This window comes from Amblyraja radiata, chromosome 39 (genome assembly GCF_010909765.2).
Source record: "Amblyraja radiata isolate CabotCenter1 chromosome 39, sAmbRad1.1.pri, whole genome shotgun sequence".
In the NCBI taxonomy this organism is placed as follows: Eukaryota; Metazoa; Chordata; class Chondrichthyes; order Rajiformes; family Rajidae; genus Amblyraja; species Amblyraja radiata.
Genome location: NC_045994.1, coordinates 2172872 through 2193512, shown reverse-complemented (window position 1 = coordinate 2193512; position 20641 = coordinate 2172872). Strand labels below are relative to the sequence as shown.

Below are 20641 nucleotides of genomic sequence, written 5' to 3'. Positions count from 1 at the left end.
TGTGATTTTGGAAACCCAGTAGCCCTCATTAATAAGGTCATGAGGAATAGGAGTAGAATTAGGTCATTCAGCCCATCAAGTCTACTTCACTGTGCACAAAAGAACTGCAGATGCTGGTTAAAATCGAGGGTAGACACAAAATGTTGGAGTAACTCAGTGGGACAGGCAGTATCTCTGGAAGGAATGGGTGACGTTTCGGGGCGAGACTCTTCTTCAGACTGATTTGTCTACTCCGCTATTCAATCATGGCTGATCTATCTCTCCCTCCTAACTGCATTCTCCTGCCTTCTCCCCATAAACTTTGACACCTGTACTAATCAATAATCTATCTACCTCTGCCTTAAAAATATTCACTGACTTGGCTTCTACAGCCTTTTGTGACAAAGAAATGCACAGATTCACCACCCTGACAAAAATGCATCTTGAGAAAAGCTTAATACCAATTCCCGGTGAAATCCATGAGGCACATTCTTCAATCATTAAAAAAACGTTCCTTTTGTAATTCCAGTTAATTCTCCACACGTTTTATTCTAAGGCCTTCAATACTGAGGGGGCAACTCCACCAAGTGGCACGTTGTCAGATTGCTTTTGGAAGTCCACATTTGCCACATCTACTGGATCATAAATACATTTAAGATCGAAGTCTGCAACATTTTCTTCACAAAATATGAAGTGGAGAATGAGATTCTGGATTACATAAAAATAAAACTGGAAACCGGAATGTCAGCGGACCTGGGATCTGTCTCAAATACAATAATTAAGATCGGCCGCATGTTTCTACCTTCTACACCCACCGTTTCCTTGAATGAACAGCCCTGATTTTAAAGGAATTTCACGAAGGACAAGTGGATCCTTCAGTTTAACACATTTCTCGGATCTTCCAACGTCCGACGCTGACGGCAGCCAACACCACGTGACCGCACGCGCTGTGTACGTCACGCATGCGTAGTCCTCCAGCCACCAGCGCGTGCGCAGTCTGCCGGCGGGAGAGTTTGAATTCTCATTGACCAACGGCCGCCGGCGCGCGACAGCACCGGAAGTGCGGCGATCTCCGGTCCCGGGGAGGAGGCGGTGGCGGGTGAGCGGTGTTCCATTGTGGCCGTTAGTCCGGGCCCGCGTTGTTGGCGACCGGGCCCGTTTACTTTGTCGTTGGGGCGGTTGAGGAGAGACGGGTCTTCTCCTGACGTCTCGTCTGTGAAGGCGGCGGGAGCGGGAAGTCAGAAGAAGGTGGGAAAAATAATAGATTGCTGTTGTCATAATGATTCACGGTGGCCCGGTCATTATTGTAAAGTGGGTCTGGATTTATTCTTGTCACGTGTACCGAATGTCAGTGAAAATCTTTGCTTTGCCTGCTATGGTCAGATAATATTAAAATGCCGGTCAAAATCAAGTACAATAGATAGACTATAGAGCCAAAGGGGAGATCTGCATTTCTTTGTTTTTATTTCAGATTTCCAATACTGAATTTCATTCACTACATTTGGTTGAGCATGCTGGAAGGGCTGAATGGCCTGTTGCTGCTGCTAATTTCTATGGTCATTGTAAACTAAATCTTTCTTTACTAAATAGACTGTTTACTTGAACTTGTGCAGTGTTATTGAGATATTATTGATGATAGAGTTTACAGTGTCATTTTTTTGATAGCAAAGGAACTTAAAAATAGTGGTTGACATCCAAGGTAAAACTTTGTAAAATACAAATACTGTAGTCTTGGTGGGCTGCACATCTCCCGAGTCAGTAAATTGTATGTGCAAGTGCCTGTCAAACACAAGCATGTTATCCATGGAGCATACTGAGGCTGTTTCGCTGTCTTTTGCCTGTGCCACCAATCGTGCCTGTATGTAACAAATATTAGTTATTAGAATGGCTCTTTTGAACATCATACTGGTGGCCACGGGCAATCAATCAGCAATTAACACACAATCCATTGATGGTTAGTCTCAGTGTAGAACAGCATTGGTGCTGCTTGTCATTTTGACCACCCAGCAGTAATAGAAACATAGAAAATAGGTGCAGGAGTAGGCCATTCGGCCCTTCAAGCCTGCACCGCCATTCAATATGATCATGGCTGATCATCCAACTCGGTATCCTGTAACTGCCTTCTCTCCATACCCCCTGATCCCTTTAGCCACAAGGGCCACATCTAACTCCCTCTTAAATAAAGCCAATTAACTGGCCTCAACTACGTTCGGTGGCAGAGAATTCCAGAGATTCACCACTCTCTGTGTAAAAAATGTTTTTCTCATCTCAGTCCTAAAAGATTTCCCCATTATCCTTAAACTGTGACCCCTTGTTCTTGACTTCCCCAACATCAGGAACAATCTTCCTGCATCTAGCCTGTCCAACCCCTTAAGAATTTTGTAAGTTTCTATAAGATCCCCCCTCAATCTTCTAAATTCTAGCGAGTACAAGCCGAGTCTATCCAGTCTTTCTTCATATGAAAGTCCTGACATCCCAGGAATCAGTCTGGTGAACCTTCTCTGTACTCCCTCTATGGCAAGAATGTCCTTCCTCAGATTAGGTATTAATGGCAGATTAGGAAACAAAAATGTCCCTAGTGGGTATAGGATAATGTTAATGTGCGGGGATCGCTGGTATGCCGAAAGGGCCTGTTTCCGCGCTGTATCTCTAAACGAAACTATATGAAATTACACAAATATAACTGGAGATCTAATTTCCACGTGGGTTAATCTTGAATTCATAACTATTTTGCAGCAAAACATCATGGTTCAGAAGTAAACTACTCTAGTGGTGTAGTAACTGATTATAAAGAGTGGGATAAAACCAGTATTGTAGAAGTATTCATTTCAGAAAATCAAAAAGTGGAATCACTCTGCATGGAGCTATGAAACATTAAGGTCAAAAAGCATTGTCAGGAATTGTACCTTTAATGGTTGTACAGGACATAGTATCAGGATGTGTAAGAAAGAACTGTAGATGCTGGTTTAAATCGAAGGTAGACGCAAAATGCTGGTGTAACTCAGCGGGACAGGCAGCATCTCTGTTCCTTCTCTCCACAGATGCTGCCTGTCCCGCTGAGTTACTCCAGCATTTTGTGTCTACATAGTTTCAGAAAATTAGAGGTGTGTGTACAAAGAGTTCTACAATAATCGTGGAGGATGTGAATCGATATATAGACTGGGTAAAGAAAATGAGTGGTAATAGACATCAATCTTTCACCATTTATATGTGCCCTCGGTAAAGGAAGGATGTAGTAAATGATCTGATAATACAAAGTTTGGTCTTAGTAAATAAAGGAAGCTGTAAATGGATATAGATAGGTTAAGGGAGTTGTGAGGCTTGAGATAGGGAGGGCTGGGGGTATTACTTGATATTGGAGAAATCAATGTTAGCAGCTTTGAGTTCTATAATTAGATTAATCAGTGATAGTCATGGTCATTCAAGACTGAAACAGGCCCTACGCTCCAACTTGTCCATGCTGACCTAGGTGCCCTATTTACCTGCATTAGGCCTTTCGTTAGTTTTAGTTTTTTGAGATCCAGCGCGGAAACAGGCCCTTCAGCCCACCGGGTACGCGCTGACCAGCAATCCCCGCACATTAACACCATCCTACACCAATAGGGATATTTTTCTTGTTACATTTACCTAGCCAATTAGCCTACAAACCAGTACGTCTTTAGAGTGTGGGAGGAAACCGAAGATCTCGGAGAAAACCCACGCAGGTCACGGGGAGAGCGTACAAACTCCGTACAGACAGCACCCATAGTCGGGATCAAACCCGAGTCTCCAGCGCTACATTCTCTGTAAGGCAGCAACTCTACAGCTGCGCCACCGTGACCGCCCTATCCATGACTTTCCTACCGTGACTTTCCTATCCATGTATCTGTCCAATATCTTTTAAATATTATTATTGTTCTTGCCTCAGCTACTTCATCTGGCTGCGTGTTTGCTGCTGATAAAATACCAGATTTCAGTGTGGCTTGTAAGAAGGATGCAGAGAGGATTTTGTGGGTAAAAACAGGCTAGATTAATGGGCATGGGCAAGCAGTTGGGAAAATGTGTGATTTAACACTTTTGTAGGAAATGCTTGTTACAGTAAGATAATCGTGTTTGGGGGATCTGGATGACCTTGTATGCAAATTTCTGAGTGTTAAAACACAAGTTTAGCAAGCAATTACATAGCAAATGGTGTATGTGTAGGAAGGAACTGCAAATGCTGTTTTAAACTGAAGATAGACACAAAATGCTGGAGTAACAGCGGGCCAGCAGCATCTCTGGAGAGAAGGGGTGGCTGACGCCTTGGGTCGCGACCCTTCAGACTGATGTTCAGACAGCAAATGGTTTAATAATAATAATTATAATAATAAATTTTATTTATGGGCGCCTTTCAAGAGTCTCAAGGACACCTTACAAAAATTTAGCAGGTAGAGGAAAAACATGTAAGGGGAATGAAGTAAATAGTAGAGACATGACTAGTACACAAAGTAAAGACAGAATACAATTCAAAACACATTATGAGGCAATTAGTGCACAGATGAAAAGGGAGGGGGACGTGGGGCTAAGGATAGGCAGAGGTGAAGAGATGGGTCTTGAGGCGAGACTGGAAGATGGTGAGGGACACGGAATTGCGGATCAGCTGGGGGAGGGAGTTCCAGAGCCTGGGAGCTGCCCTGGAGAAGGCTCCGTCCCCAAAACTGCGGAGGTTGGACTTGTGGATGGAGAGGAGACCGGCTGATGTGGATCTGAGGGACCGTGAGGGTTGGTAGGGGGAGAGGAGGTCAGTGAGATATGGGGGGGGGGCCAGATGGTGGAGGGCTTTGTAGGTGAGGATCAGGATTTTGTAGGTGATCCGGTGGGAGATGGGAAGCCAGTGAAGTTGTTTGAGGACTGGAGTGATGTGATGCCAGGATATGGTGTGGGTGATGAGTCGGGCGCCTGCGTTCTGGACCAGTTGGAGTCGGTTGATGTAGGTGGAGCTGATGCCAAGGAGAAGTGAGTTGCAATAGTCCAGTCGGGAAGAGATGAAGGCATGGATGAGTCTTTCAGCAGCGGGAGGTGTGAGAGAGGGTCTGAGTTTGGCGATGTTGCGGAGATGAAAGAAGGAGGTTTTAATGACATGGCGGATGTGAGGCTCAAGGGAGAGGGTGGAATCAAAGAACACGCCAAGGTTGCGGGCCTTGGGAGATGGGAGAGAGGTGCCGTCGATGGTGAGAGAGGGGTTATTGATTTTGCTGAGTGTGGCTTTGGAGTCTATGAGGAGGAATTCTGTCTTATCGCTGTTGAGTTTGAGGAAGTTATGTTGCATCCAGGTTTTTATAGCTGACAAACAGGAGTTGATATGGGAGAGGGTGGGGGGGGGGGGTTGTGGGGGGATTTGGTGCCGAGGTAGATCTGGGTGTCATCGGCGTAACAGTGGAAGTCCAGATTGAAGTGGCGGAGTATCTGACCAAGGGGGAGGATGTAGATGATGAAGAGGAGGGGGCCGAGTACGGAGCCTTGGGGAACGCCTTGAGTGACTGTGGCTGTAGCAGAGGTGTGGTTGTGGAGAGAGATGAAGTGGGATCTGTTGGAAAGGTAGGAACGGAGCCAGCTGAGTGCAGAGCCTTCAATGCCGAGGTCTTTGAGTCTGGAGAGCAGGATGTTATGGTTCACTGTATCGAAGGCTGCGCTCAGGTCGATGAGGATGTTGAGGGAACCAATGTCAGCAGAGGTGAGGAGGTCGTTGAGGACTTTGAGGAGAGCAGTTTCTGTGCTATGGAGGGGGCGAAAGCCAGATTGGAGGGGTTCAAGTAGGTTATACGCAAGGAGGTGGGAATGAAGTTGCGATGCAACGATACGCTCCAGGGTTTTTGAAAGAAAGGGGAGGTTTGAGATTGGGCGGTAGTTAATGAGAGAGGAGGGATCAAGACCAGGTTTCTTTAAGGTTTAGTAACCTGATACAGTGTGGAAGCAGGCCCATCGGCCCACCAAGTCCATGCTGACCAACAGGTACACTAGGAACAATTTTACAAAAGCTAATTTACCTGCAAACCTTTGGAATGTGAAGGAAACCCACCCAGTCACAGGGTAAACTCCATACAGATGACATCTCAGGGCTCTCGCTGAACTTTTTTTCCCAGTTGCCAGCCGGGCAACCTTGGCAGCTTTTTAGGTTGCCAAATGACAGTTTAGGTGGTCATTTAAGATAGCTTGCATGACGCGTGTGATAATGTGCTCGGACGAAGTGTGTAGTTACCAGTCGGAATTATACTCCATGAAGCATTCACATATTATTTCTGCTTCAAATAAAGTCACAAACTAAACATTCACCAATCAAGACATGATATATCCCACAATGACATGCAGCAAAATTATAAGACAGTATCTCAACTCTTTACATATTGCAATTAATGCAATTTCTATTAGTTCTTGCCACTTCCAAACAAAAATGTGGTTGGATTATTCAGCGTATGATCAACCTGTGTCAATAAATCCTGGACCATGGTAACATATATGCGTACGTATAGTTGTGAATGTTGCTCATTAAATAACTACAGTACTGATACTCCATATTAAGAGCATTGATTTGCCGTTAAAATGAATTCTGTAATAACGTGTCAACGGCAGCAGTGACAATCGAACACTGCAGTTTTAATGTTCCACGTGTTCACAATTTAATTAATCCATCTTTATGGATTAAAACAAATAATAACATTGGGAATTAAAACACATTTGATTGCATTCCGTTATCAAACATAATCAATGTTCGCTCTGAAGACATTCCCAGGACAATAGGGTCAGGGAGGGGGGGTGTGTGAATCAGTGCGGGGTGGATAGATGGGGGGGGGGGGGGGGGGGGGGTTAGAAGGCAGTCGGTGCAGAATGGATGGATTGAGGTAGGTGAATTAGTGGATTAGTACAGGATGGATGGGGGAGAAGTGTAGGATGGATGGGAAAGGGGTAAGTACAGGGTGAATTGGGGAACCAATGTAGGATGGGAGGGGGGTGGGTGGCAAGAGAATCATTGCGAGGTGGATAGTGTGATCAGCGCAGGATGAATAGATTGGGGGGAGGAGATGGGGAGCATAGGGGATGTCAGTGAGGACTGAATAGAGACGGCGAATGGGGATCAGTGCGGGATGGAGAGGAGGGGTCCCAGGATAAGGGGGGTGGGGGGGTGGAGGGGGGTGTACAAGAGAGAGAGAGAGAAGGGGGGCGAGGAATGGAGGAAGGAGGGTCAGCGCTCCTCGGACCACATCGCCCCGCTGCCTTGGCCGTTGGAATCTCCTCGCCACCGCTTCCCTCCTCCGCCAGCCAACAGCAAGGTGCGGGGCTGAGCGGTGCAGCTCAAAGATCCCATAGCTATAGGATCTTTGGTGCAGCTGCTTCAGAAGGGTCGGAGCGAATGACAGGCCCCGCACAGCGGCCACGACAGCGGCTCCATCACCTCCTCCTCCTGCACCCCGCCCGCCCTGATAGCAGGCAGCGGCCGCTATCAGGGCGGGCGGGGGGAGGGAGGAGGAGGAGATGGGGCCACTGTTCGGGGCCCGTCATTCGCTCCGACCCTTCATCACCCTGCACCTAGTATCTTTCCCACGCAATACAGCCGTCACCGCCGACACAAAACGTCGAGTTCCTTTTCTCCAGAGATGCTGCCTGACCCGCGGAGTTACTCCAGTTTTTTGTGTCTAGCTTCGGTACAAACCAGTATCTGGGTGCCAAGCCGGGCAAAATGACTCGGTGTTTAGGTTGCCCGGCGGCGCTTTGAGTGGTCAGTGGCACCCGGGCAACCGTTAATTTCGAGCCCTGCATCTGCAGTCAGGATTGAATCCTGGCCTCCGGCGCTGTACAGCAGCAACTCTACTGCTGTGCCACTATGCCACATCGTATCTTAGTCTTTGTTCCAAAAAGGTTTGAGTACAAGAGTAGTGATATCTTTCACCAATTTACACAAAGTCTAGGTGTGGCACCATCGCGAAGATTGTATATAGATTTGGTCTCCCTACCTATGGAAAAATGCTTGTCAGAGTAGATGTGCAGCAAAGTTTATCAAATTGGTTTCAGGATTGGCAGGTTTATCTAATAAAGTAAAGTATCCTTTATTGTCATTCAGACTTTTCAGTCTGAACGAAATTTCGTGCCTTGCAGTCGTAACGTTGAATAAAATAACAAAACACACAATAAACACAGTTTTAACATCCACCACAGTGAGTTTACCAGGCCCTCCTCACTGTGATGGAAGGCAAAAGTCTTAAAAGTCCTTGTCTCTTCCCTTGTTCTCCCTCTGCATTGAGGCGATCCAGGCTTCCGATGTTGTGTCCCCGCTGGGTGATGGTAAGTCCCGCGGCTGAATCCGTGCTCCGCGAACGGGCCGGTTCAAACTCGGTGGCCCGGGACGGTCAAAGCTGCCGAGGCTGCCAACCTCCAGTCCAGAGGACGAAGCTGTCGATGCGGGAGCTCCAGAGAAGAGGTCTCCAACCTGGGACCTGCGAGCTCCCGACGTTGTCGTCCACTGGGCCCGCGGCTGAGCTTCCGAAGATTCAAGGTCGGTTTGCCGCTGCCGCAACGCCACTACAGCCCTGAAGTCGGCCAGCCTCGTGTTGGTAACCCCTGGCTCTGCCTCCGGAGCCTCGAGGTCGGTCCCAGTTGGAGGTCGCCAGCTCCGCGATTAGGCCTCAGCGGAGACGGGGGGGATATGGCAAGAAAAGGTCGTATCCCCCCCGAAGTAAGAGACTAGAACAAGTTTCTCCCACCCCCCCACACATACACAACTGAAATAAACTGAAACAACAGGACAAAAGAAAACAAAAAAAGTAAAGACAAACGGACTGCAGGCGAGCTGGAGCTGCAGGGCAGCGCCGCCATTTCCGGAATTATGCCATAATGAAGAGACACCAAAGACTTCTACGGTTTTAAGTTAGAGATATGAAAAGTGATCTCAATGAATCGTAAAAAAATCTTTGAACTTCTAACAATAGATTTAGAAACGTATCTTCAGGCTGGGGTGTCTAAAATATGGGTTGCAGTCTCAAAATAAGCGGTCAATCATTTGGGATAAAGATTTCTTCAGCCAGATGATAGTGAATTTTTAGAACCCCTGAATGGACTTTGGAGGCTCCATTGCTGAGCGAAGTGGATAGAGATTTATATAAGGGAATCGAGGGACATTCAGTTAGCATAGGAATACGACACCAAAGTAAAAGATTAGCTGTGATCTTGGGTAACGGCAGAGTAGGTCCTGGGGCAGTATGACTGACTCCTGTTATTTCTTGTGTTCTAATGACGATATGTTTGTTCTTATCCAGTGTTTGTTTCTCACAGGCCAAAATGAATACTTCCACACCAGTCACCCGCGTGAGCCCTGCAGGCCCCATTTTTGTTTCTCCTTCTACAAAGCGGCAGGGTATTCCAAGCTTGAAGACCACAGTAAATATGGAAGTCTCAGCGAATGATGACGAACGTGAAAGGAGGGAGAGAAGGCGCTCAAAGGTGACCGACTTGCAACTGAGTGGCATAGACACTCCACTGGCATCCCCAATGCAAAGGTAGGGGCTGACTTTCATTTTGTTTTGCTTTGTCTCAATATGCACACAAGTATGCTTTCCATTAGAGAGCAGAACTCCTTTGTCTACTTGCCATGCAAGTGCTAGTGCTTTTTACCAGCAAGTTAGGCACTCTCTCGTAATTTGCCCTGGCACTCTGGTGATTTGCTGTAGTTATTTATTATTGCTATTAATATGTATTGTTGTCATGCCTACTGTGAAAAACTTTTCAGTGCTATCCAGGCAAATTCATGAATGTACAAAAGAAAATGAACAGAATGCACAATATAGCGTTACAGCTGCAGCGAAAGTACAGAGAAAAAAAGTATGAGCAATTTCAAATTGTTTACCTGTTGAGGTGTATTGTTGGGCAAGCTAGTATGATATTGTGTATCTTCAGTCTGTTCGGCTGGATGCTGAGCACTACATTAGCAACTTTCATACACTAAACTAACTAATTCTGACTTCCATTCATTATTATAGGGGGACTCCTCAATCCTTTGAAGCCAGGTTATCAAATAATCAAATATCTGAACATTACTCTACCTGCATCAAACTGTGTTCAGAAAATGTAAGTTGGGGCTTATCTTTGTGCTAACTTGGAACTTGTTTATTTTTCCAGATTAAATAAATTGGCTATTTGTAAGCCAGCAAGGGCATAATTATTTTGAAAGAATATGTTTTTGCATATTGCAGCCTGTTACATCATTGTAGTTCTGGTACATGATAGCACCATGATTTGTGTCAACCATCGATGATTACGTTTTGCAAAAGCAGACCTTTAAGAATACTCACTGACTTTAGTTCTTCTGCAACACCATTGATGCTGACCAAGTGGCCCCATCTACAATAGAATAGAATAGAATGCCATTTTATTGTCACTATACACATGTACAATGAGATTAAAAGCAGCTCCTACTCAGTGCAGACATGTAATTAGTGCAAAAAACAAAAAACAAAACAAAAGGGGGGGGGGGGGGGATAAGGTGCACAGTTCTGCGGCACTATATACATATCTATAAAAAGACAATGGATGAATAGAGTGAATAAATAGGATTCCTATATACAGTATGGGTTATTGCACATATTTAAAAAAATTACAGTTACAGTACAAATTACAGTAGGTGGATAGATGGAAGTCCGGGGGTTAGGCTGTGAAGTCAGTACATGTGTGAGTTCAGGGAGGTTATGGCTTTTGGAAAGCAACTGTTCTTGAGTCTGTTTGTCCTTGTTCTGATGCACCTATAGCGCCTCCCTGAGGGCAGCAGGTCGAACAGGCCAAATGCAGGATGGGAGCTGTCCTTGATGATGTTCTTCGCCCTGCTGAGGCAGCGGGAGGTGTAAATGTCCATCAGGGAGGGGAGAGGGCAGCCAATGATCTTCTGTGCTGCCCTAACTACCCTCTGAAGCCTCTCCCTGTCTGCCATGGTGCAGCTGCCGTACCATGCTGTAATGCAGTATGTCAGCAGGCTCTCAATGGACGAGCGGTAGAAGGTCAGCAGCAGGTTGGAGTCCAGGTTGTGCTTCCTGAGGACCCTCAGGAAGTGCAGCCGCTGCTGAGCCTTCTTGATGACCGCTGTGATGTTGTCTGTCCAGGAGATGTCAGCGGAGATGAGGACGCCGAGAAACCGGAAGGTGTAGACCCTCTCCACACACTCGCCGTTGATGTATAGGGGGGCTAAGTCGGTGCTGTACCTCCTGAAGTCGACACTGAGCTCTTTTGTTTTCTTGGTGTTCAGAGCCAGGTTGTTTTCTGAGCACCAGGCTGTCAACTTCAGGACTTCCTCTCTGTAGGCTGCCTCGTCTCCCCTTGAGATGAGTCCGACTACTGTAGTGTCGTCAGCAAACTTGACGATGCGGTTGTTGTTGTGGACCGGACTACAGTCGTGGGTGTAGAGACAGTATAGGAGGGGGCTTAGCACACAGCCCTGTGGGGAGCCGGTACTCAACATGCGAGTGGAGGAGAGGTGGGGGCCGAGTCTCACAGTCTGGGGCCGGTTGGTGAGGAAGTCCTTTATCCAGGCACATGTGAGAGTGGGGAGGCCGAGAGTGACCAGTTTGTCGATGAGAATGTCCGGAATGATAGTATTGAAAGCCGAGCTGTAATCCACAAAGAGCATCCGGACGTAGCTCTGCCCCAGCTCCAGGTGGCTCAGCACAGAGTGGAGAGCTATGGTAATGGCGTCTTCTGTGGATCTTTTGGGCGATAGGCGAATTGGTGGGGGTCGAAGTCTGGAGGGAGATAGTCCTTGATGTGCTGGAAGACCAATCTCTCGAAGCACTTCGTGATTACCGTCCCGTGGCCCTCACTCCGGTAATCATTTAGGCTGGTGATGGGAGACTTCTTCGGCACTGGGACGATTGTGGGTGATTTTAGGTAGGACGGGATAACTGCCTGGTCCAGGGAGAGGTTGAAGATTCTGGTGAAGATGACGGTGAGCTGGTGGGCACACACTTTGAGCACCTTACCAGGTACTCCATCTGGGCCGGCAGCCTTCTTGGGGTTCACTGCCAGGAGCACCCGTCTGACATCGTGCTCCCTTACAGTGAGTGGAGTAGTACAGGAGCCAGGTGAGGGTGGGAGCAGGGCTGTAGCAGATGAGTGCTGCTGTTGTGGTGTTTCAAAGCGGGAAAATAAGCAATTTAGCTTCTATGCCAGCGGCGCACAATGTTGTTATAGTAACTCTCCCTCCGACAACCTCATCCATATACCCACCACCTACTAGGTGAGAAAAGATGGGTTCCTATTAAATCTTTCCCTTCTCACCTTATAACTATGTCCTCTGGTTCTTGATTCCCTTACTTTGTGTAAAAGACTGTACATTCACCCTACTTATTCCCATCATGATCTTATACACCCCTATAAGATCACCCGTCATCCTCCTTCACTTCAAGAAATCTAGCCGTAGCATGTCCAATCTCTCCCTACATTCAGCCCCCCAGGTCCTGCTAACATCCTTATAAATCATCACTATGCTGTTTCTAGCTTAACAACATCCTTCTGACAGCAGAGTGGCCACTAACTGGACACTATTACATATGTGACCTCACCAAAGTCTTGTACAAATGCTACATACCATCCCAACTTCTATACTCAATACCCTGACCGATGAAGGTCAAACTGCCGAAACCTCCTTGTCGATTCTATCTGCCAGTGATACTACTTTCAAAGAACTATGTACCTGCACACCTTCAACACTCTACAACACTCCCCAGTGCCGTGTCAGTCACTGTGAAGGTCCTGCCCTGGTTTGATCAACCATTCCTCTGCCTACTTGCCCAATTGATCAAAAACCTCCTGTAATTCTTGATTACCACCCACATTCATGTCATCTGCAAGCTTACTAATCATGTCTTCTACATTCACAAACAAATCATTGTTATAAACCACAAGGTGCAATGGCCCCAGCACCAATCCAGAGGCACACAGGCTTCCAGTCCAAAAAACACCTTCCACCATCCTACCCTCTGCTTCCTTCCATTGTGCCAATTCTCTCTAATCTGCTAGTTCTCCCTAGACTCCAAGCAGTCCAACCTTTCAAAACAGTGCTGAACCTTATCAAATGCCTTGCTGAACATCTTCAGCTTTGCCTCTTCAACCTTATTGGCTACTAGTTTAAAAACTCAATCAGATTTGTAAGACACAATATCCCACGAACAAAACCATGCTGACGATATTATCAGCCCCATACCATCCAAATGAAATCTTATGCCTCAGTGAAAATAAAAACAAATATAGGTGAGGTCTTTATGTCCAGATGTTCTTCTGCATTTTGTTTATTATAATGTCAGTGCACCATGATGTTGAGGTCCTTGTGGCCCTGTCCCATGGTACAAGTTCATTCCAAGAGCTCTCCCGAGTTTGCCCTGATTCGAATTCAAAGATTTACGGTAATGGCCGCTCATCGGTACTCGGGGCTCACGTGGACATTTTTCAACATGTTGAAAAATCTTCCCGAGCTTGCCTGCCGTTAGCGAGTCTTCCCGAGTACCTGCTGTTAGCGTTATGAACCGCTAAGAGACGTCCCCGAGCTCCGACGTACCCGCTACGTTCATTCTCCGTAATTACCACGAGTTTGATTTTTTTTTAAACTTGGGAGAGCTCTTGGAATGAACTCGTACCGTGGGACAGGGCCATTAGACATACTGTTCACATGGCCAGGTAACAGCACTTGGTGTAATTTATTCTGAGACTCTTGCGACAATGTGCACCTCACAATTTGGAATTGTTTTGCTTTTTTCACTTTACTTGGACAGAAATTACAATAAAATCTGTTTAGTAAAGCTTCTCTAGATAATCTAAGGTGCATCAAGTGATCCTAATCACATAAAGGTTCCAAGTAATTTTAATGTTTTTGCCTTTTTCCATACAATAGTGGGGAGCAAACATCCAAATCAAAATCAGCAACCAGGCTGATGATAGACACAAAATACTGGAGTAACTCATCTCATGGGTGACATTTTGGGTTGAGACCCTTCTTCAGACGTCACCCATTCCTTCTCTCCGGAGATGCCTGTCCTGCTGAGTTACTCCAGCATTTTGTGTCTATCTTCGGTTTAAACCAGCATCTGGAGTTCCTTCCTACACGCCAGGCTGACAGTGACTGACATGGCTGTTATGATATTTGCAGTCATACTATATCTAATTTTATTCTTTGGCAATTTTAGAAAATTACTACCAAGAACGCCTTTGGTCTACACCTGATTGATTACATGGCTGACCTCCTCAAAGAAAAGGAATCTGAACTTACTAGTTTCAAGGTTAGAAAAACATACTATAATTAAATCTTATACAATTGATTCTTACAAAATTCCCTCCCCCTCCCCTCTCTCTTCTCCCCCCCCCCCCCCCCCCCCCCCCAGCTAATTGTTTTCTGCAGTTACTTGCAAGTATTGTAATGATTTAGTTATAATATTTGTATTTGATTATAGATGGCAGCTGGTACGTTGGATGCTAGTACTAAGATCTATGCGGTGCGTGTGGATGCTGTTCATACAGATGTATTCAAGATCCTGGGCGGTCTAGGGAAGAATCCTGAAGAGCCAGGTGCAGGTAAATAATGGCAATTTCAAGCCTTTTCCATTGAAAAGAACATTTGCTTTAACTCTTCAATAGTTAATGCATTCGTCATTTGCCAATTTAATGCAGCACCTTCCAGATTTTGCCTCAAATATAATAATTAATCTCAATTAGTTCAAACAACCCCAAGATTCCTTATGAAGTTCAAACAAGATTTGTTAACACTTTAGTTACTTAACTCTTTTAGTTAGGAAATTCTTAGTTAGTTTCACAACTTCTAAAACTCTTTACTTGGTTGTAGCCCGCTCCAGATGATCTTGGCTTGTGTTTGATTGGTGGGTTCTTCAAGTCAGGGACTTGGGGATTGTCTTCTGCAGTTGTTGGTCTCCGATGTTATTGTTGCCAGTCATCTCATGAAGCATTTCTTTGCATACCTTTCAGACATTGCTTTGATTTTACAGCCAATTATGTTGGAATAAATGAACTTATTCCATATATGTATTTATTTCAGATACAGATTTCAGTGAGGCGTTGCACATTGGGATATCTAACCAGGGTAGTACTTTTATAGTGAATGGTAGGGCACTGCGGAGTGCTGTAGAGTCTTGGCACCTTGAGATACATTTTCAGGGAATTATGTACTTCTATCGCAGGTGGACAGAATGGTGAAGAAGGCTTTAGGCACACTAACCTTTGCCATTGAGTATAGAAGTTAGGATATTATGTAACAGTTGTACAAGATGTTGGTGAGGCCGCACTTGGAGTATAGTGTTCAGTTTCAGTTACTCTGCTGTCGGAAAGATGCAGTTGTTGGAAAGTTTACAGAAAAGATTTATGAGCATGTTGCAAGGACTCGGAGTGAATTATAAGAAGAGGCGGGGGGAAGCTGGGACTTTATTCCATGGAGCATACAAGACTGAGGGGTGGGACTATGAGGCATAAAATCACGAGGGACATAGATAGGTTAAATGCGCACATCCTTTTTTCAACAGCCGATTAATCAAAAACTAGAAGGGCATAGGTTTAAAGTGAGGGGAAAGAGTTATTAGGAAACACCCTTAAATATTTGTCAGTGTGTTTAGAGAGAGTGGGATGTTCTTAAGGCAGTAAATCTAGCTTAACTGATAGGTTGCCTCAGCTATGCTCCCCAATGACACTAACCAAATGTCCAACTATCAGAGTAACTCCACTTCACATAGTTCTGTTTCATGCTAACCAGGTGTCTGTTCCCAGTTCTTCTACTTAACTGTAGAAGAATAGATCGGGTAGATGCACAGCCTTTTGCCCGGAGTAGGAGAATCGAGGACCAGAGGACATAGGTTCAAGGACACTGTACTGCAAATCAGCACTTAGGATGCCAACCGGCAGAAACCTCTCGGGTGGTCTGAAGGACCATCTATCTGCCCGAGGATCTTATTCAGTGTTTATATTCACATTGTGTTTTTTGATTTTTTTGTCTTTGGAGCGATTTCTGTCTTTAATTTGTGTATTGGTGATGTCCTTATTATTTATTTTTCTCCGACTATGTTTTTTTTCTCTTCTGTTAATTTCTGTAAGGTGTCCTTGAGACTTTGAAAGGCGCCCGAAAATAAAATGTATTATTATTATATTGATGTTTGTAATTAATTGTCGCTACACCAATAACTGATTAGTCTCATTTCTTGCCTTTATACTTTTGCTTCTTTTACCGAAGTGAAAAACTATTACTTTTGTTTTTTTGTACATTGAATTTGAACAGTGCGTTTTTTGGTCTGTTTTGCAAAGTTGACCATGTACAGAAGAAAATGGAGAACTTGTACAGAATCTTGCACCTATTTAAAAAAAAAAAAAATGTTTATGTTATGTATAGATTTTGCAAGCAGCCCTGAAGGGAAAAAGATTTAATAAGAATCCGAGGGATAACATTTTCACACAAAGGGTGGTGGGTGTATGGAACAAGCTGCCAGAGGAGGGAGTTGAGGCTGGGACTATCCCATCGTTTAAGAAACAGGTACATTGATAGGACAGGTTTGGAGGGAAATGGGCCAAGAGCAGGCAGGTGGGACTAGTGTAGCTGGGACATGTTGGCCGTTGTGGGCAAGTTGGGCCGAAGGGCCTGTTTCCACAATGTATCACTATGACTTGTCACTTTCTTTCTCTCTTGGCTCTTCAGTACTTTCCTTAGAGTGCTAGATGCAATTTCAGGATGAAAGAAAGTTTGCACTAAATTGGGGTAATCTATTAATGACACTGCAGTGTTTTGAACCTGGCATGAACCCCTATCCTCTAGCTGCTGCCTCAGGAACTCTGATGAGGCCTCAGCACTGTGCTGACGATACCACAGAAATGAAACAGTTGATGCAATTTCATCGCCCCCAGTTCACCACAAAGACACTGTGCAATGGCTGCCGAGGGTGGCTGGTGTTGGATGGGCTGTAACAGGTCACGTGACAACTCCTGTGTCTAACAAAATGGATAAGAAAAAAGTATTTAACATTTAAAAACTGGATTTTTTTTTCCTTTGTTTAAATAAAATATCACACATGTTGTAATATTATGAATTATAGTGTGGATAGATCCTCTTATTAATCCTGTCATAGCCTTCAAAGTAATTGTGCTTTGTTTGTATATAGAGATAAATCCTGGATCTAATGAAGCTGATAATGCAAAAGGCTCTCAGAAACATAAAAAAAAGCATTCGTACAAAACTATTGAACAGAATTTGAACAACATCACATACAGCATGAGTGACATGAAGTGTGAGGTGAGCTTATTTTTCCTGTCTACTGTGTCTGAGAGATTTGGGTGCCTTTGAGCATTGCGCAAGCCTTGACAGTGAGGGCTGACAGTTTCTTCAATCCTGTACTGAAATTAGTTGTGCTGAACTATGTCCATGACTCCACACCTGTACATTTCCAGTTGAAATTATTAAATCTAAGTTGGAAACGGGAAATCTGTTTTGCTTATACATTAATTTAGAATTGCCATTCTGTAAATCGGGAAAGCTTTTAAGACTTACTAGACTAAGTAACAGTCACACAGGAGGCCTGGTCCCCCAACGCAACCCATTCCCCGACGCAATATTCCACCACTCACCCGTTCCCCCAACGCAACCCGTTCACCCATCATAATATTCCACCATTCACCCATAGCCCCTAACTGTGCAGGCGCGGCTGACGGGTTCCCGTTGTGATGCCCCTGATCTCCCCTCACCTCCCCACTATGCCCCTTGCCCCCCCCATGCACTCACTCCATCCCCCCCACAACCCCACCCCATCCACTCTTAGTGGCTCTCAGATGGCGCAGCCATTCCCGCCTATTGGGTTTCCATTGTGACGTAGAACACGCAGGTATTACTGCGTAGGCGCAGCTGACGGGCACGGAAAGTGGAAAAGGGATTTATTAATGCTCAAAATGTGAATAACTTAAAATATAACAATTTAAATGTGAAAGATTAGATTTATTCAATCCATTCTTTCTTGTTGTGTCTTGTTGCGTTCTGCAGCCTGGGGAGGTTTTAATTTTTAAACCTCGCTAACTTTTACATTAGACCGCCAATCAGAACGAAACGGTGCACTAGCTGCACAGGAGAACGGTGAGTAAGGTGGCAAAATATCGTAGCGCTATCACGTACCGATTTTGCACAAATAAAAAGACAGCGCAAACCGGAAGATAACAAGATCAGAGCTTTAGTTATGTATAGATTGTGGAGTTTGATGTATGGATTTTTGTACCTGTGACCCATTTAATTATGTGGTTACAATCCATCGAAAATAAATTTATTAAAGTTTTGCCAAAAAATAAATGTGAAATGCAAGTTGGATTTACAAAGATAACCAAAAATATTAACACGGAAATCATTGCAGATAAGATTTATTCTTTGTATACTCCTTCTATCTTTTTAGACTGACTCAATGTTCCAGAAAGTTGCCTCGTTTGATGAATGCAGCACAGTAGGGGTTTTCCTGGTCAATCTCCAGACGTATGGACACTCTGCTCAGTTGCTGTTTGATTCAGATGTCAAGCTCATTGAAACTGGTTCTTCACCAGAATTGCCACCCATCAGTCATGTGGAAATAACTGACCTGCAAGGCAAGTTTAATAAAATTATCGCTGACTGGATAGTGATTGCCAAGCTGCTGATAGCTCCACAATTATTTCTGTAATATTAACTGTCAACTTCCTTTGGGGTGGGCAGTTTCTGGGGTGGGTTTGTCTCCAGTATAGTGTGGGAATGTCGCTAATGACCAATTGTTATATTAGTGTCAGCTGGACCTAGAATCCACTGGTTTATTTCACCAGGTGGTGAGTACACTCCTGATGTGACTAAGCTATCTAGCAGTGAGTATAAAGGTATTTCCCTGTGAGTTTTTTCTTGTGTTTCTTTACGCTTGTTCTGTTCCAGCATATGTTCCATGGGTGGCATAGATCACAGAGTGCTGGAGTAACTCAGGGGTCGGGCAGCATCTCTGGAGGATGTGGATGGATGATTTTGGACTCTTATTTCATCCACTGATGCTACTTGACCTACTGAGTTACTCTACTACTCTGCTCTGTGCCAAATTCCAGCATCTGCAGTTCTGTTCCTATAAATATAACACATATATCAAATGTACACTCTCCATAGCTAACCCTTGACAGGAAATAATATTCATATAGACACAAGAGACTGCAAGTGCTGGAATCTGGAGCAAAGGAAAACAAAGGGCTGGAGAAACTCTGGGTCTGGCAGCATCTGTGGAGCGAAAAGGACAGATGATGTTTCTTCAGTCTGAATATTTTAAGTACATTAAGGGAAAGAGGGCAACCATTCAAAAACCAAAGTGTTAATCTATGTGTGAAGCTGCAGAGGTTGGGCAAGGTCCTCAATGAGTGTTTCTCCCCTACTTTTATCATGGAAATAAAAGGTCTTGGGAAATTGGGACAGATAATTGAGGTGTTTTGAGGGCAGTCTGTATTATAGCTAACAAAGCACTAAATTACCTAGGAATATGAAGGTAGATACATTTTCTGGGCCTGATCAAATATATCTGAGGATACTGTGCAAACACAGAGAAGAAATAGCCAAATTCTGGCTGAGGTATGAATTGTCATTAGCTATGGCGAACGTGCAGGAGGGTGGCTCCTGTTGTCCCTGTATTTGAGAAGTATTGCAAGGAGAAAGCTCAACATCTGTGATAGGTATGTTATTGGACAGGCTTTTGAGGAATAGGATATATATGCATTGGATAGATTTGGGCTGATTAGGGATATTCGGCATGACTTTGCATATGTGCGAGCATATTGTGGCAACTGTAGTTGTTTAAAGTGCTCTATAAATAAAGTTATTATTATTATTATTATTATCTTACGAATTTGATTGAATTTTTCGGAGTAATTGAAAAGGTTGATGAGGCAAGGCCATAGACAATGTCCATACGGACCTCAGCAAGGTGTTTGATGGGGTAGATTGCATGGTTAAATCACATGAGATCTAGAGAGAGCTAACTGACTGGAAAGAGATTGGCTTCATAGAAGGAAGCAGAGGGTGGTGGCAGAAGGGTGTTTATCGGACTAGAGACCTGTGACTAGTGGTGTTTCTAGGGGGTCGGTGCTGGGCTCATTGGTGTTTGTGGTTAATACAACAATATGGATGGGAATGAACAAGGCACAAGTTTGCAGTTGGTGCTGAAGAAAGTAGTATCAAAGACAATGAAGATTATTATCAAAATTACAGCAGGCTCTTGATCAAGTGGGCTGAGCAATGGCTAGTGGATTTTAATGCAGATAAGTGTGAGGTGTTGCAGTTTGGGAAGTCAAACCAGCCAGCACCTTCATAGGTTACTTGGGGGTGTTGTCGAGCAGAGGAATCTAGGAGTACAGGTGCATATTTCCCTGAAGTTGGTGAAACAGGTAGGTTGGGTGGTAAAGAAGGTTTGGTACATTGGTCTTCATTGGTCAGTATTGAGTATAAAATTGGAACAATATTTTTTCAATTGTACAAGAGATTGATTAGGCCATATTTGACATATTGTGTTCAGTTTTGGCCACTTGCAATAGAAAGGATGTCATTAAGCTGGAAAGAGTGCAGAGAAGATTTATGAGGATGTTGCCGGGACTTGAGTGTCCACTGTGGGGAGAGGTTGGGCAGGCTAGGACTTTATTTCTTGGAGCGCAGGAG

General features: G+C 44.7%; 1 protein-coding gene across 3 annotated transcripts in view; it reads left to right on the top strand.

The window, feature by feature from the left end:
* Positions 1 to 986: 986 nt before the first annotated feature.
* ncaph (non-SMC condensin I complex subunit H) overlaps positions 987 to 20641 on the top strand; it is a 45138-nt gene continuing 25483 nt past the window's right edge. Inside the window, exons 1-8 of one of the 3 annotated variants that reach the window (XM_033014006.1) lie at positions 987 to 990; positions 1069 to 1227; positions 9262 to 9485; positions 9966 to 10053; positions 14151 to 14243; positions 14415 to 14535; positions 17115 to 17245; positions 18387 to 18573. In XM_033014006.1, coding sequence (XP_032869897.1) covers positions 9268 to 9485; positions 9966 to 10053; positions 14151 to 14243; positions 14415 to 14535; positions 17115 to 17245; positions 18387 to 18573 — 838 coding nt within the window. In that variant the 5' untranslated portion in view covers positions 987 to 990; positions 1069 to 1227; positions 9262 to 9267. The other 2 variants (XM_033014007.1, XM_033014005.1) reach the window with 2 other exon arrangements.